The sequence below is a fragment of the Castanea sativa genome, chromosome 10 (genome assembly GCF_040712315.1).
Source record: "Castanea sativa cultivar Marrone di Chiusa Pesio chromosome 10, ASM4071231v1".
NCBI classification, from domain to species: domain Eukaryota; kingdom Viridiplantae; phylum Streptophyta; class Magnoliopsida; order Fagales; family Fagaceae; genus Castanea; species Castanea sativa.
In genome coordinates, this window is record NC_134022.1 from 16934253 (window position 1) to 16950728 (window position 16476).

Here is a 16476-nt window from a genome sequence, read left to right on the forward strand (position 1 = left end):
TTTTTAAGAGTCAAAGTATATTTTAGTTTAAATTTTATCTTAATATAATATTAGTATTCAGATTTTTTTTTGTTTTAAAAAAATTTGAGGAAAGAGACTTGTATACAAAAGTCTCTATTTGTTTTTAATGAACATTATATATGAGATGATTCTCATTGGTCTTAATTTGATAAAATAAATTTCATTGCTTTTCTATAAGAAAAAAAAATCCTATAAATATAATAACAATATACATATAAAAAGTATATTTTACCTATACCAAGTAAAATGGTAAAATAATTATTTATTTATTTTAAAGTAGGCTTTAATACTAATATGTGCTTATCTTCGGAATTTATTTACTCACTTTCAAATATTGTTTTTCTAGGTCCACAATATTTACAACAACTTCTCGAAGTTGTGGATTGTGAGCAGTGGATAGTTACTTTCACATAAACATACTATTTTTTCTTTACTACTCATAGTCGATCATCTCACAATTATGACACAAATTGTGTTCCTAGACTTTCTTTATAAAATTTTTATAAAGGCATAACTATGACATGGTTTGTGTGAAGTATAGTGGTTTTTAGGATCTATATGCGTAAATAGTATCTAAGGTTCACACGAACATGCCACCATGGGTCATCATTCTTTCTTGTAATTACTCATTGTGTGGAATGAAGAATTATGTAATAAATATGATATAAAATTTTAGTATATAACATTCACTTTATGGTGATTACTTTATGTTATGAGTCAAAATTTTAATCATATTGTAACTGAATTGACACATCTTTTAAATTCAATGAACACGGGACCTAAATTACATGGTAAAAAACAAGAAAAAAAAGGAAAAAAAAAAAAAAAGGCTAGGGAGTGAAGCTGAGTCTCACAGCTTTGACCGTAAAAAAAGCGTAGATCCCCGAGGGTTTCTCTCTCTTGCGCTCTCTCACTCATGACTCAACCCCACCCTACTTGTAATACAACCAAAATGGGGAGCTTCGGAAGCAGCAGCGAGCCACAGCCTCAGCCACAGCCACAGCCTCAGCCTCAGCCACAGCCACAGCCACAACCAGTGCCACAGCAGCTTTTTGCAGTAGGCACAGAAGTCGAGGTGAGCAGTGACGAAGAAGGGTTCAAAGGGTCTTGGTACATAGCCACCGTTCTTGAGTCCTCTATTTCCAAGAAGCAAAAGAAAGCTCGGGTCGAGTACAAGACTTTGCTAACCGAAGATGGGTCTGAGCAGTTGAAGGAAGATGTCGATTTGTCCTACGTGAGACCTTTGCCTCCCAAAGACGACCTTGCTAACACTAAGGATTTCGTTGAAGGTGAGATTGTTGGTGCTTATTGTAGAGACGGTTGGTGGACTGGTGTGGTTAAGAAGGCTTTGGGAAAGTCGAGGTACAGGGTTTTCTTTGAGAACCCCCCTGATGTGATTGAGTTTGATATTAAGGATTTGAGGGTGCACCTTGAATGGCTTGAAGGGAAGTGGGTTCGGCCTACAAAGCAGGTATTCCATGTGGGTTTTAGGGTTTTTGTTGTGGGAGGATGTTTGAATTGTTGTTGAAAATGGGTTTTAATTTGTGGGTTTTTGTTGAATTGGTGTTGTGTTATTTGTTTGGTGGTAATATGGTCTTTTTAGTTGGTGCATGTGCTAAAAGCTGTTGTCTTTCTAGGTAATACTTTTGTGGGTTTTTGTTAATTTGCTGATCTACATGTGGTTAACTTGTATTCTGAAGGATTGTTTTTTGGTTTCATGGTAATATGGTGTTTTTTGTTGGTATATGTGCTAAAAGATGTTGTTTTGAGGGGTATTCATTTTGTGAGCTTGTTATATTGCTGATCTACATGTGGTTAACTAGTATACTGAAGAACTGTTTCTTTGTTTGATGGTAATGTGGTGTTTTTTGTTGGTGCATGTGCTAAATACTGTTGTCTTGATGGGAAATACTTTTGTGGGCTTGTTAAATTGTTGATCTAGATGTGCTTCACTAGTCTTCTGAAGGATTGTTTCTTTGTTGGACAGTAATATTGGTTCTTTGTTGGATTATGTGCTACTGTTATTGTTGTTGTTTTATTTTTTATTATTATCTGTATTAATTTGGTGGGCTTGTTAAACTGCTGATCTTGGTGTGTGTATTTTTTGTTTGTTTAATGGTAATATGCTGTTTTTGGTTGGTGTATGTGCTAAAGTTGTTTTGACTTTTGAGGGGTGTTGTTTTTTTTTTCGATTGTTCAATTGCTTATCTAGATATGCTATGTGGTTAATTAATATTTTGGAGGGTTTTTTATTTGTTTGACTGTGGTATGGTCTTTCTCATTGTTTTGGTGGGTGCTAATCTCTTGGGTTTGTTCATTTCATGAACTAAGTAGTACTTTTGATATAATGAAATGGTATGTGAAAACAATACACACACACACACAATTTTAACTGTTTTGTAGTGATTTATGAGCAGACAATGTTGTCTTGAATCTCTTGATAGATTTTTGTGTGTGAATTATATGGTATCTTCATAATACTTAATGTTTAATACTAATTTTACTTGGTGTCATCAGATTCTAATTTTTACTAATTTGTTGAAATGTATGCGCTGTATTTATACAAATGGTTAGGGGTGTTTGGATGTTCTAGAGTTTGAATGGCTCCATAGCATGTTCCTTTTCAGTTCAAGCAAAAGTTCTACCACTTGTTGCTGATTGCACAATATCCCTAATGTAGGATATATGTAAATGTATGTGTTTATGATACTATTTTTTTTTCTCCTCGGTTCTAGTGTGTTTCAATTTATCTATTGAGTATTTTGTTTGTATGTTATGGAGCCTGAAGATCCCTTATTTCCATTTTGCTCTCTCTTCGTTTATATAGCTACATATCTGTTTACTGTTCAACTTTTATTCCATATGGCTGATTGGGTATTTTGGTTCTAAAGAAAAAGGCAGAGTCAATTTTTAGCTCAGGAACAGATGTGGAAGTGAATATCAAAAAAGAAAATTTACGTGATGCTTGGTTCCCTGCGATTGTCATTAAAGAAAACGAGGATGACACATTCATTGTGAAGTGTCAGAGCTCGAGAAATGGTGATGAGGCTGGGCTTGAGAAGATTACCGTAGATTTACTTCACATTCGGCCTCGTCCTCCACATCCACCCGTGAACAAAAGATATGATGTGTTGGAAAAAGTGGATGCATTTTGGGACTTTGCTTGGCGGCCTGGTGTGATTGTGAAACTTTTTACTGATACAAGATATCTTGTCTTTTTCAAGCTTGCGAATGAGAATAAGATAATTAATCAGTCAGAAATAAGGCCCCATGTGGAATGGAAAGATGGAAAATGGGATAGAGGATCGGAGGTATGGTCTCTCCCTCTCTATGGTGGTAATGAATTTAGGTTTGCTATTGTTATTGTGGGTGGCATTCTTATGCTCTTGACAAACTTATGTATCTTTTTCTCTGTTCTTCCAAAAGAAAGTGTAAATGTCATGCTGCCCTTCTTTATTTAAATGATCTTTATGTTTTCATAGTACCTGTGGTGGATAAATCATTCCTCAGAAAAGGGGCAGAGAAATTAATTTCTTTTATACGACACAGTGCATAGGGCCAACTTGAGAATATCTTTGTATGATGGATGACTTGATTGGATGAACCCACATTTATTTTATTGCTTTTGATAGTTATGAGAGAAGCATGGGAAGTGGCCATAAAAATAAATTCATTAGGCAATCAAGAATGTTCTTGAATCTCCTTGGAATGGTAATAGCTTATAAGCAAGCTTTTTGCTTTTAAGCTTTTATGTAAAGTTTTTTAAAACCTCATTTTTTCAAAGTATAAGTATATTTACCACACTTTTAGTAAAAAATTTCAGCAAAAAACTAAATAAGTTGTTCCCAAACAAATGCATAATGTTGGACTCATCTGATGCTAAAGTTAACGTGCTAAAGAGCGGTTTCCCAACCTTTATCAGGAGAGGGACAATTGGAAGATTGAATTGACACATAAGCTAAAATAATTTTTATGACATAATATTGGTGGCATTACTATTGTTTAACATGTGTTTGTTGGTATGAGGTATATCTAATACCAGGTTATATAATAAATTTTCTATATTTATCCCAAAAAAAAAAAAAAAAAAAATTCTAGATGGTTATTGTTTTTCCTAGGAAGTTACTTTCAAGTTCCAACTGCATCATTATTAATTATTTTGTTCTTATAAAGATTCAATTTTGGTGCATGACTTGCTGAGAGATGCATACAAATGACCATACCTAGGCAATCAAGCATGTCATTAAGTAGGTCTTTAGATAACAGAGATGAATTTAAAAATTAAAAGTTTAGTGGCATGCATGAGATAGAGTTATTAAAGTTACAATCACTTTTTAATGAATACTTTTATAATCATAAGGTGATATTACACATTTATTGGTAGCTTAAATAACAAGAGTTTGTTTCAGGAAGTAGTGCCTGCTTCAGATGTTCAAGAACGGCCAGGACATGCTCAAAACAATACTGGTAACCTTGTGATAACCACTCAAATTGAAAGTTCAGGTGTTGCAAAGGATAAAATTGAAAATAGAACCCCTCTTTCTACAAATTCTGTGAAGAATTTGATGGAGCAGTGTCCTAACGAAGGAAAAGAAGTTACTCCTGCCTTGACCCCAAGCATGAAGACTATAAAATTTAAAGTGCCCACTCCTAATGGTGATGCTACACGGACACATCCTTCAAAAAAGTTGAAAACAGAGAATGCTGCTGAGGGCCCATTATCCATTACAGCATGTCAGTCAAGGAAGACGCCAAGCAAAGTATCAATGAAAGTACTTTCTGGAATGGCTACTCCAAACAGTGGTGGTAAAGGGTCAAAATTATCAGGTGTCATTGGGAATCAACCTTCTGCTAAAACTGAGAGCCTTGTTAGGCAAAGGAAAGTTGTGAGTTGAATCTCTTCTTGAAATCATTTTAGTTTTTCAAAACCTCTATGCTGAATTTTTGATCAAGATAAACATGGATATATTAATGTAAGAGCTTTTTTAGGGGAAAGGAAATATCTCCTATTAGTCCTTCATTTATGCCTTGCCATATACAGTATACACTCAAATTTTAATCTGAGTCAAATGTGAACATATTGAAACAAGAGACACCATCAACCTTCACATGATTTGCAATTCATGACAAAGTCTCACCTTGGAATCTTATCAATTAACCCCTTGTCCTATCCTTAATGAGTACTTGTTCTCTTCTCAAAGTTTCTACTCCAAGTCAAGATTGCAAATTCAGAGGCGGAATGTACTCTTGAACAGTAGCAAAGCTTACATGGGATTCAGTTATATATCTTACATATTATAGTCTATTTTGCAAGGAAGTGTATTTACCTTTGGTTTTTTTCACAATTCTACTTTTAAAAAAAGCGAACCCTATTCTAGGATTACTTTAGTAATTTTACAGATATGGGTTTTTTGATCTCAAAATGTTTTGCTTTTAGTGTGTTTTTATTTATTTATTTTAAATGGAAATTGTATTATAGGATTATTTTAGTACTAAATTAAATATATAGTTGCTACATCCAACCCAACTCTTATGGTTTATTGAATTATATGCTAACTTCCAGCTTCACAAGTGTGTGCACATTCATGCTATTGGTAATTTTCTTTTCTCTTTTTAAAAAAAGAAAAATAAAAAAAGAGTGTGCCTTCTTTTCATTTTTTTTTTTTGGTATCAGTTGGTTGCCGATTGATGTCAGCAGATGGACAGATGTAGGCTCCATAATTCAAATTCCTTAAAAAAAGAAAAGTGGGGGTTGGGGGTGGGGGGGGGGGGGGTGAGGAATAAAGAATTAAAGAAATTATAAAAGAATAGGAAGATATGTGGGTTATTAAGTATTCTTGTGCGTGCTTGCATATGTCTTGAAACAAAACTTGCTGACATGATTGCTTCCGAATAGCCAGAGAGAGAAGCTTGCTTGTTGAAGTACCACTTAAAAAAACATTTGTGTATAACTTGTAAGACTGTTAATGAAAACCTGGTCCATTTGGCTTATTTGGGGTGGATACTGCTGAAGAAGCAATTTTGTGTTAAAGGTATCTAGTGAGGACACCTTGATTTAAAGTAAACCATTCTATATGAATTTGTTTTCTTTTATCACATTGAAGGGCGATGATAATCACTTACCTGTGCATCAATTTGTATTTTCAGTGACCTGATATGGCTAATCGGGGCATTTTCCTTTCCTTGTGCAGTGGACTAAGCAACGGGAGCTGGGTAAATTGGACAATCCAAGAACAAATCCTGTAAATACAAAAAGAAGATATACAAAGACACCAGTTAAAGACCCACTGACTTCAGCATCAGGTATATATAGTCCCACATGTACATTTTATGGATTTTGTTTAGTTATAAACTTTAGAAGATTAGGGTTTTATAAACTTTGGAAGCTTAGGTTTAGATGAGAAGGAAGAGAAGACTGAAGGAGATATATTAGAAAATCGGTTTAGGTCTTAATTTTTCAGTCCCTCCACCATAACATATATTTCTATTTTATCCTTAAGCTAATACAAGACTAACAAGCCGATTATAAAATAACCACATAACAACTAACGCTAACACTCCCTCAAGCTGGAGCATATGGATCAAATATACCCAGCTTGGAAGATAATCGTGGGAAGGAGGCATTAGCTAATGGATTTGTAAAGATATTACCTAGCTAATCATTGGAGCGAACATGGGAGTGGCAATTTATTTCTTCATCAATAAATCTTGACTAAAACAACAGTTTGCATCAATATGTTTGGTGTGATAATGGAAAACGATATTGTTGGCAATGAAGATGACAACCTTGTTGTTACACATCTCCATAGGAAGAAAAACACCACCACCAATATCTTGAAGAAAAGAATGAACCCATAACATCTAGTAACAAGGTTACTTTCAACCAAGGTACAATAGCAGAGGTAGACTTCCTATCAGAGCTACTACTAGCCCAATTAGCATCATTGAAACCCATAGTAAACGGGGAAGCAAAAGGCTTGTAGAGCAGTTTGCACCCAGGTGATCCTACGGAGTTAAAGCTGATTTTCCTGCATGTATTATTTGATTGGATCCTTTCAAATAACACAAGATATGATAAACAACTTCAAAATGAGCTTGATGAGAGGCATGCATATACTGACTAATCACACCAATGATATAAGTAATGCCAGGGCAATTACTAGTAAGATAAATCAAATTCCAAACTAAACTTCTGTATTGTCAACATTAGTAAACAGTTCACTCCACTCACAATCAAGTTTAACTGTAGAGTCCATAGGAGTATTATCAAATACATATTTCCTTTGAGAGAGATTCCCTGAGAGGAACGAGCAACTCCACTTCCAAGGAAATAGCAAAGAGAACCCAAATCTTTGGTATGGAATTTTTGACCCAAATGTCATTTCTAATCAGCAATTCTGGAGTCACTTCCAGAAATGACTATATCATTCATATATACAATCAAGACAATGGTACTGATGGAAGAGTGGCATAAAAGATTAAATTAGCAATGTTAGAATGCTGAGAATTATACTCAAGCACAACAGAACTAAATCGATCAAACCATACACAAAGGGATTGCTTCAATTCTTATAAAGCCTTTTCTCACTTGACATACAAGATGTTCAGTACTGGCTAAAACATGTCTAGGTGGTTGATCCAAGTGGACCTCCTCCTAAGAATCCCCATGACCAAAGACATTCTTGATATCAAGCTGATATAAAAGCTAAGCGTGACTAATAGCAACAAAAAGCAAAGTCTGGACAGTATTGCAACAGGACAGAATGTCTCTAGATAGCCTACTGTTTGTTTCCAAGGAGGAAAGTTTTCATTGTAGTTCTCTATAGGAATTTTGTATTTGAAAAGTCCCTTAATGCCTCTTTTCAAGCATTAATTCCCAAAAAGAATAATGCCATTAATATTAGGGATTTTCGGCCCATTAGCCTTATGGTAAGTGTTTCAATTATTGGTGGTTGGTGTTGGATAAACTCGTATCTGAGACACAGAATGCTCTTGTTGGGGGTTGGCAGATATTGGATTCAGTCCTTAGTGCGAAGGAATGTTTGGATAATAGAGTGAAGAGTTGTGTCCTGGGTGTGATTTGTAAGTGGGATATAGAAAGCGTATGATCATATACATTGGGACTCGTTGCTTTATCTATTGGAACGATTGCACTAAAACAATATGGTGTTTATTTTAGAGGATGCCAATCAGAAAAGAGAGTATATTGACCAAACAAATGTTAGCATTGGAGTCAATGACCCAGGACAGAGAAGATTCTTTTGCACATATAACATTATCGGAATTGGTTAATGTAATAGTGAAATAAGAGGAAAGAGAAATATGCATTTTCTGAATTAGCTTGCTAAGTTAAAAGATGAGTGTTTCCTGAGAACCAAAACTGGGAGTCATATGTATAGCTAGAGCTTAACCCAATAATAACATTCAATGTGATTGGAGCACCACAATGATCACACTTCTTGGAACCATGTCCAGCATCATGACCATTACCACGAGAACCACTATAGGAACTACTACCTTCACTTCTAGAAACCAAAGTAGAAGACTCTTCGAAGTTATGTAAATAGAGCCTTGGCCTACGGATGAGTTAAGTAAATGAGAATGAGCATTGGCGGTTGAAGGTAAGGTTTCACTGGCAAGTTGAAGGTAAGGTTTCACTGGCAATTATGATCTTTGGAACCATGTAGATCAGAAACTAAACAAGACTAATGTAGCAATCATAAATTCCTTCTAATGTTTTTGTTGCTCCAAATTGGTAGTAAAGGGCTGATTCTGCCAGAATTAATTCCATAGTTCTCAAGGGCGCTGTAGTACTTAGAGAATGATTTTCTGTTCTGTTTGGTTAAAAAAAAACTTCTCATATATCTCATAACCCAAGAAACATTACGCTGATGCAAAAAAGATTTTGCAATAGAGTCCTAAATTTGCTTGGAAGAGCTAAAGAGTTACGACTATAGTAGCAATATGGAGTTCCATGCTATGCCACAACCACCCCATAACAACGGAATCCTTACTCATCCAATTCTCATAGGTCGGATCCTCTGCATTAGGAAATCGAAAAACCTGTCAAATATTTTAATATTTGTTTCCCACTTAAAAGGACTTTCACAATGTGTGCCCAAGGAAGGACATATGTCAAACTTATCCAAAAAAAAAAAAGAAAAAAAAAAAGCAAGGACATCTGTCAAATGTTTTGTTGTAAACCATTTATAGCTTCTATGAGGTATTGATTTTGGCACGTCATCATTGTCAAGCAAGGATATTTTTTCTTTAGACATCACAATAGACTTTTCTTCAGCCATATCAATTACAACCAAGGTTGTGAAAATTGCAATCTTGGATTGTGGGATCTTCCTACAATCCCACTCCCTTGAATCAAATTTGGATCGAGTAGGATGTGGAATCACAGTGGGATCGCATGCTAGAGCGTAACGCGATCCTACTGCATGGGATTAGATGAATTTGTTTTGGTTATTGGGGCTCCAATTTCGAGTCCAAGCTGAGTAAAAAAGGGCCCTGCTGAGTTTTTTGTCAGCTCAACCCATTGTGTAAAAATCGAATTTTTAATATAAAAAAAATCCCCAAAATCCCAAACTCAGCACAATCCGAGAGAGAGAGAGAGAGACTGGTGTGCTTGCTGCGAGAGAGAGAGACTGCTACTGTGCCGAGACGACGTCGCGCCTACTGCCATGCCCAATTGAGGGAGACGACTCCTGAGCCGGTGATGCAACTCCGTGTTGGTGAGTTTTTTTTCTGGTTCCGGTGCCGGTTCTTTATTTTTTCCCCATATTTGTTGGCTTGTTCACTCATCTAGTAATTGATATAGATTGTTCATGCTTTTTGCTGGGGCTAAGTTTCTGATATTAATTTGACAGAATGAATTGTTTGGTGATCTTTTGGCATTGTTTACTTTACGGGGAAAATAAAAATGAATTTTGGAATGTTTTTTTTTTTAATAAATTTTTTTAACAAATTGCACTTGTTTTCTAGGAAATGGTTTGTTACTTTCAGTCATGTATCTAAAATTTAATCTAGGCAATTGAAACTTAAAAAAAAAAAAAAAAAAAAAAAAAATTTATTTATAAAAAAAACAGAGATACAATACAAGCCTCAAAACTACTCTTTGCTATTTTTACAAGCTTCTTCAGTCTCATAGTTAAACTCATTGTGTAATGTGTACCTCTTTTTGCCTCTATTTTTTTAAAAGCTGTATGACTGTCTTTTAAGTTCAGGTCTGCATATTTTGCTATGTTAGTATACTCTATAGCTTTATGATTTTTGTTGCATTTTGTTCATAGCTGTGCTTTTAAGTTCATTTTATCACTTGCCCTGAGTTTTTACAACTTATTCTTGCTTAGAACTGAGTTTAATTATCCTTTTCATGATGTATAACTTTTATGTTTAACTCTATGTTTAAGGCTTTCTCAAATTAGAGTTTCATTGTGTAAGTTGGAGTAGATAGTAATTTGAAAAAGGTTAAGTGTAAGTATTGTGGGATTATTTTTTCTGGGGGAATTTATCGACTTAAGCATTGTTTTGCTAGAACTAGTTTAAATGTGGAGCCATGTTCAAAAGTGCCTGAGGATGTGATAAATCTATGAGTGGGAAGCAAACCATGTCCACAGGTGCAACAATGCTGCAGCCCATCAGTTGGCTAGGCATGCTATCTCGGTATCGGATTGTGTAATTTGGGTGGTTGAACCCCCCCCCCCCCCCCCCCCCCCACCCCCACTTTGAAATTGTAACTTCGAAGTTTGAAATTTGTCATTCGATCATGTATTTATAATTTGGTACTTAGTAGTTATTACCTTTTATAAGTAACTAGCCATGGTCCCGCGCGATGTGCGGATAATGCTTTAAGCTGTTTTGTGAAAAACCTATATAGAATATCCAAAATATTTTAAAGTAATAACATGAAGTAATGTTGCAATAACATGAAGAGATTTTTGTTAAATGAATGATGTAATACAAAATTAAGGAGATGAAGAATTGAAACCATCAAGAAAAAGTTACATAAATTAGAAATTAGTTATTATGTGGTGTAATATCTTCTAAAAAAAAGAAAATTGTGGTGTAATAAGTTGATTGTTTGTTTAATCGTTTATTTTTTTTGCTGAAGTTTTTAATCATAATTTTTATTTTTACATTGGCTTGGAGTTAGCATAAAAAATTTGTAATTTCATGTAAATGTTTTTTTTTTTTTTTTGAGAAAAATGTAAATATTTAGTTGGCTTATGGAAATATCATCTAAAATTTATGATGTCACATTTATGTTATTGAAGTATGATAGTGGTAAATTAAACACTCAGTGAAAGTAGTGATATCTTATTAAAAGAATTTTATTATAATCCAAATATGTAAAGAAGTTAAGGTGTAAAGCTAAATGAAAAATTACTCTTACAAAGTGCTACATGAAAGAATCGCATGGTCTCTCACGTGATGTTTTTTCTTTCTTATATATTTTTTTAAAAAAAACCATATAAAATTCTTATATATATAATTAGTGCATACTTATAGATAATTAATGTGTATTCACTTCATTGACACATTCAATGAATTAAAAGTTTTACATAAATATAAACTTTGATGAGGTGGAAGCCTAAATGAGAAGTTCAACAAATGTGCTAGTTGGCAGAACCTCATGCTCTCCTACGTGAGGTCTCTGCTTTTATATATATATTGATTTTTATCAAAGTTTACTATTTTCCAATGATTAACATATATTATGAATTTTTTATATATATATAAAACTAGTAATCATAATTCATAATATATAACGAAAAGTAGAATCTTACGATCCTCAATCCAATTCACGAGACCCCCTAACCAATCATGTGTAGAATCCCAATCTTGACAACCATGATTACAACCAAAGATGAATGCAATATGATGGTGAGTGTAATGCATATGTGGGAAAGATTTTGTGGCATGATGACATGGCATCAAAATGCCACATGGGATACATGGGGGCCTAGCTTGGCCAAGTTGCACAAGAAGGCCAAGGCTAGTTGAATTTCACATGTGCCACATGGTTATTGTAGCTAAATGCAAATTTTCCAAGTTTGTTATGGTAATTGAAATTGGAGAGAATTAGTTACTGGCACATGTGCATGTTAGATTTTAGGAAGTTGTTGGAAGTCATGTGCTTTATTAAATATTTTTATTTAATTTTATAAGTAAATGTGCTTTATTAAATCTAGCATGTGATAAATATGTTACAATTGTATTTAGCATGTGATAAATGTTAGTTGTGGGTGATGTTGTCTTGATGCCATCACCCATGAGTAACTCCTAGGCTGTAAATATCCACGTACATGCATTGTAATATTCCTTGATTATTTTATTATAAAAGTTACAGAATTTCAGGTTTTGAGTTAGACTGAGGTGTGAGTTCCTCCTCTTCTTCTGGACTTTCCCTTTCTCTCTAGAATCTCTCTCTGTTGAAAGTGCAAGTATTTTGTGTCTTGCATCATTTGGTATTGGAGCCTAGCTCTTGGTCTTGTTCCGTTGAGTGGAGAGGAATTCTTGCTCCATCAGATCTAGCCTGCAGAATTTCCTCCTGCAAAATTCATCCAACTCCATTTCTTTAAGCTCAAGTGCCAAGGTTCTTTCCCAAGCCTCAAATTTCATTTCCCCTCTCATAAGAATCAAATCTAGGAGTGATATGACACAACTATAAGAATACCCTTAAGTTAATTTCATTTCCCTTCTCATAAGAATCAAATCTATTGGAGTGATATGACACGTCTACTACAATACCCTTAAGTTAGTACAAGAATAACTAGTCAATTAATTAATAACCGCATAGTCACATACGACTAACACTAACAGATTGTTATCATTATTATTATTATTATTATTATTATTATTATCTATAGGAAAGAATCTTGATGCTTGATTATATGCAGGTAAGAAAGGCAATGCAAGTGGTGGCACTGCAAAAGAAAGTGATCAGGCAGGTGTAAAAAAAGAAGCTGGAATACCTTTCATCTTAGGGTTAGAAGCTAAGGAGATGGGAGGTTTAGACTCTGGAAATCCTCGACAGCTTTCAAAGAAGAAGAATACAAATCATTCAACAAAAGAAAAGGGCATCATGGTAAGTGTTATATTGGGATTCACCTTATTTAAGTTAGAACTCAGAAGCAAATTACAGCCAATTGTTTAAATGGCGTCAGGGGTACTCAGCGTGCCACTCTTTTTAGGCAAAGTATAGCCATTTTAGTATGGTGTACAATGTGTTGTGTTTGTGTGTGTGTGTGTGTGTGTGTGTGTGTGTGAGTGAGAGAGAGAGAGAGAGAGAGAGAGAGATAGACCACTTGAAAAGGCACATAGATTTCTATAGCATTATCAATTTAATTTATATGTTGGGGCCTAGTATTCAAATTGTGGATTGAGATTGAACATTAAGTGTTAAAAACTTCCAGCTCTGGACCATTATTCCATTTGACATTATCTAAAATAAGCTACAATACCAGGTTGTGTCATATCAAGTTGCTCGTAATTCAACTTTGGCTAATCCTCTCCACCGCTGGTTCTGTATCTAGACATGGTACTCAACACCTAGTGAATGGTCCACCATAGTGATTTGTCTTTTCTCTAATTTCCATTTGTTACTAAGCCTGGTGGAATTGGTTATGATTTTGTTTTTTCTGTGCAGGAGATAGATCAGCAGAAATCTGGAGGAAGTAGCAATAAAAGAAAGAGAGGAAGACCTCGTAAACTAGTAATCACAAGCTCAGAAGCTTCACTGGGAGGTATATAATAATTTCAAGCCACAATAATGCACTAAATATTTCTCATTTTTACAAGAACCACTGTGCTTTCTGATTTGTAGGTCAGGGGCAGAATGAAGTTGGAGGTGCTGCTAATGAAACTGATGTAAAAGATCATCTAACTCAAGGAGTTGCTTCAGATATGGTTACAGGGGAGCAGTCTACAGGTATGACTGTGCAATCTTATTCCCCAAGGGGTAGCACAATCAGCTTGGGACTATGTCTTATGAAGTAGAGGCCACTAATGTGAATAACCCTTTCTTCCTCCTCTAGGGGCCCAAACTCACCTATAAAAAAAATTGATTTGTTCAAATTTAGCTTCTTTTTTTCAGTCCCCAAATAAGTAGCTTCTAAACCTTATTAGAGACCAGAAGCAAGGACCAAGATCATAGTAAGAGATAAAATTTGACTAGCCCCAAGAAGTAATAAGGGGGGGGGGGGGGGATTTCCCGCCCCTGGGAAACAACTTCATTTCGAATAATTACATGAAAGAAAGTGTATTATCCTGTTGTCCAGTAAGAGAGGGGGGGGAGGTGATTTCCTACCTTCCTGGGAAACAACTCCATCACAAATAATTACATGAAAGAAAGTGTATTATCCTATTTTCTAACTGATGTCTGGAACTGAAGCCATAGCTTGTATTTTGTAGACTCTCATGATACCTCCAGAAGAAAATTAGCTGAAGTTTCTGGGACAAATTGCACGTCAGATGATGCTGTTATGACAAGGGTTGACAATACTGATGATGATGATCGACCTCTATCAGCATGGTTTGGAATGCAGAGTCCACCAAATGTCAATGAACCAAGTAAGCTAGTTTTACATATTAATTCATTCCCTGTTATAGCAATATGTTCTGATTATATTTGTTTTCTGCTTAGGACCGTCGTCTGCTGGAACTGCTGATGAACGCAGCGAAGAAAGAGAAGGGCCAGTTGGTGGAACTGCTGATAAACTCGGTGAAGCAAGAGGACAAGTTGATACTGCACTGCAAGTTCCTGCAACTGTTGACACTGAACCGCAAGTTCCTGCAACTGATACCACAGGTGACTCTGCGTTGGATGAGAATAGAAGCTTGCCGTTTGTGAAGAGCTCGCCACTCTGGAAGACAATTGAATCTATGGAAATATTTAAAGCATTGCCACAAAATCCACATTTTCGTCCTTTGGTTAAGTGTACAGAGGCATACCGTGAGGGATTGGCAATTGGTAATATGGTAACTTTTTCCAGTCTGGTTGAGAAAATATCCAAGTTGCAATTTGGTGATCCTAGAAGCATTTTCGATAGCTATTTGGAGGGTCTTCGTGACCTGGAAAAGCAGGGATTTGATGTTACACTTCTAAGAAGCCGTATCAATGAAATGATATCATTTAAAGATAGGGAGGCACAGATTCTGAATGAGTCAAAAGATGCTGAGGGCAAGATATTGCATTTTGATCGTGAGAAAGCAGAAATGGCTGAAGAGATGGCCAATATTTCTAAGAAGATCATTGAGTTACAGGAAAAACGTGCATCAATCGAGTCAGAAATGGAGAACAAAATACGTGAAATTGCCGGTTTGCAGATGCATGCAGATGCAATCAAGGAAGACATTCAGAACAACCGGATTAATTTTGAGAAGCTAGCTGCTGCCCCTTGGAAATCAGGGTGATATCCCCCAAGATCCTGTTGTCTCTCTTACTGTTCATGACCCCACTAGTGCTGCATAACTGTAATGGTAGTTTGTTAACTCCACAAGTTTAGATTATTGGCGATAGAAGTAGGCATTTGTTTGACTCCAACTACGTATGCTTTTATGACTTCCTTTTAGTTTTGTATCTAGCCTTGAAGATATCACATACTGGATGATTGATGGCAGGTTTAGACTGGTTAGTGATTGATGGTATTTTGGCTCTTGATTATATATATGAGTTTTTATGGTAGTGATTATATATTTATTGTAGTGATTAATGTAGTGTAAAATCCTCGTTTTACACCATCTAAACCAATATGCCCCAAATCATCGTTTCACAAATAATTAAATAATTAAATAGGGTGTGTCACGCACAATTAATCTTCACTCAGACAGTCCTCTGCGGCCTGTGCTCCAGCTAGCAGAATCCCATCCGGCCATCTTCATCAACGACGAGTTCCTGGGTTACATTGAGACCATCATGGCCCATGAGGGTGATTGAGGAGAGGTGAGCACTGAGCATGACTGAACTCTATCGGCTTCTACATGATTGGGGTGCTGCCTATTCATGCAACAAATGTACAGTGTTTAGTGTAACCTTCTCCGTGTGTATCTCTATATGAGATGAGTTTAAATTACACCTAGTGTAACTTGAGCCCATCTCCATCTCTCTCTCTCTCTCTCTCTCTCTCTCTCTCTCTCTCTCTCTCTATATATATATATATATATATATATATATATATATATATGAGATGGGTTCAAGTTACACCAAGTGTAACTCTTTAGAATTATTTATTTTTTAAACCGTTGGATTTAAGTTGATCTAACGGTTAAAAAAAGACCTTCATTATTACAAATATTCTTAATAGGATCTCATTAATCACTCTCATTTATTACATTCTAATCCTATGTCTAAACTCAAAAACGTCTCTCTCTCTCTCTCTCTCTCTCTCTCTCTCTCTCTCTCTCTCTCTCTCTCTCATTGCTCCTCCACCATTGTTCCATCTTGAT

The 16476-nt window shown here is 35.5% G+C and overlaps 1 protein-coding gene across 2 annotated transcripts; it reads left to right on the forward strand.

Moving 5' to 3' along the window:
• The first annotated feature begins 833 nt into the window (after window positions 1-833).
• LOC142613867 (DUF724 domain-containing protein 6-like) lies at window positions 834-15722 on the forward strand. Of its 2 annotated transcripts, XM_075786381.1 has the most exons (10): window positions 834-1492; window positions 2913-3332; window positions 4431-4907; window positions 6213-6324; window positions 9621-9761; window positions 12930-13117; window positions 13679-13775; window positions 13856-13960; window positions 14443-14601; window positions 14675-15722. In XM_075786381.1, exons 1-10 carry the CDS (start codon window positions 938-940, stop codon window positions 15442-15444), a joined length of 3024 nt encoding a protein of 1007 aa, XP_075642496.1. In that variant the 5' UTR covers window positions 834-937; the 3' UTR covers window positions 15445-15722. The 2 variants fall into 2 exon arrangements, with proteins under 2 accessions (XP_075642496.1, XP_075642497.1); XM_075786382.1 differs by lacking the exon at window positions 9621-9761.
• Window positions 15723-16476: the final 754 nt, after the last annotated feature.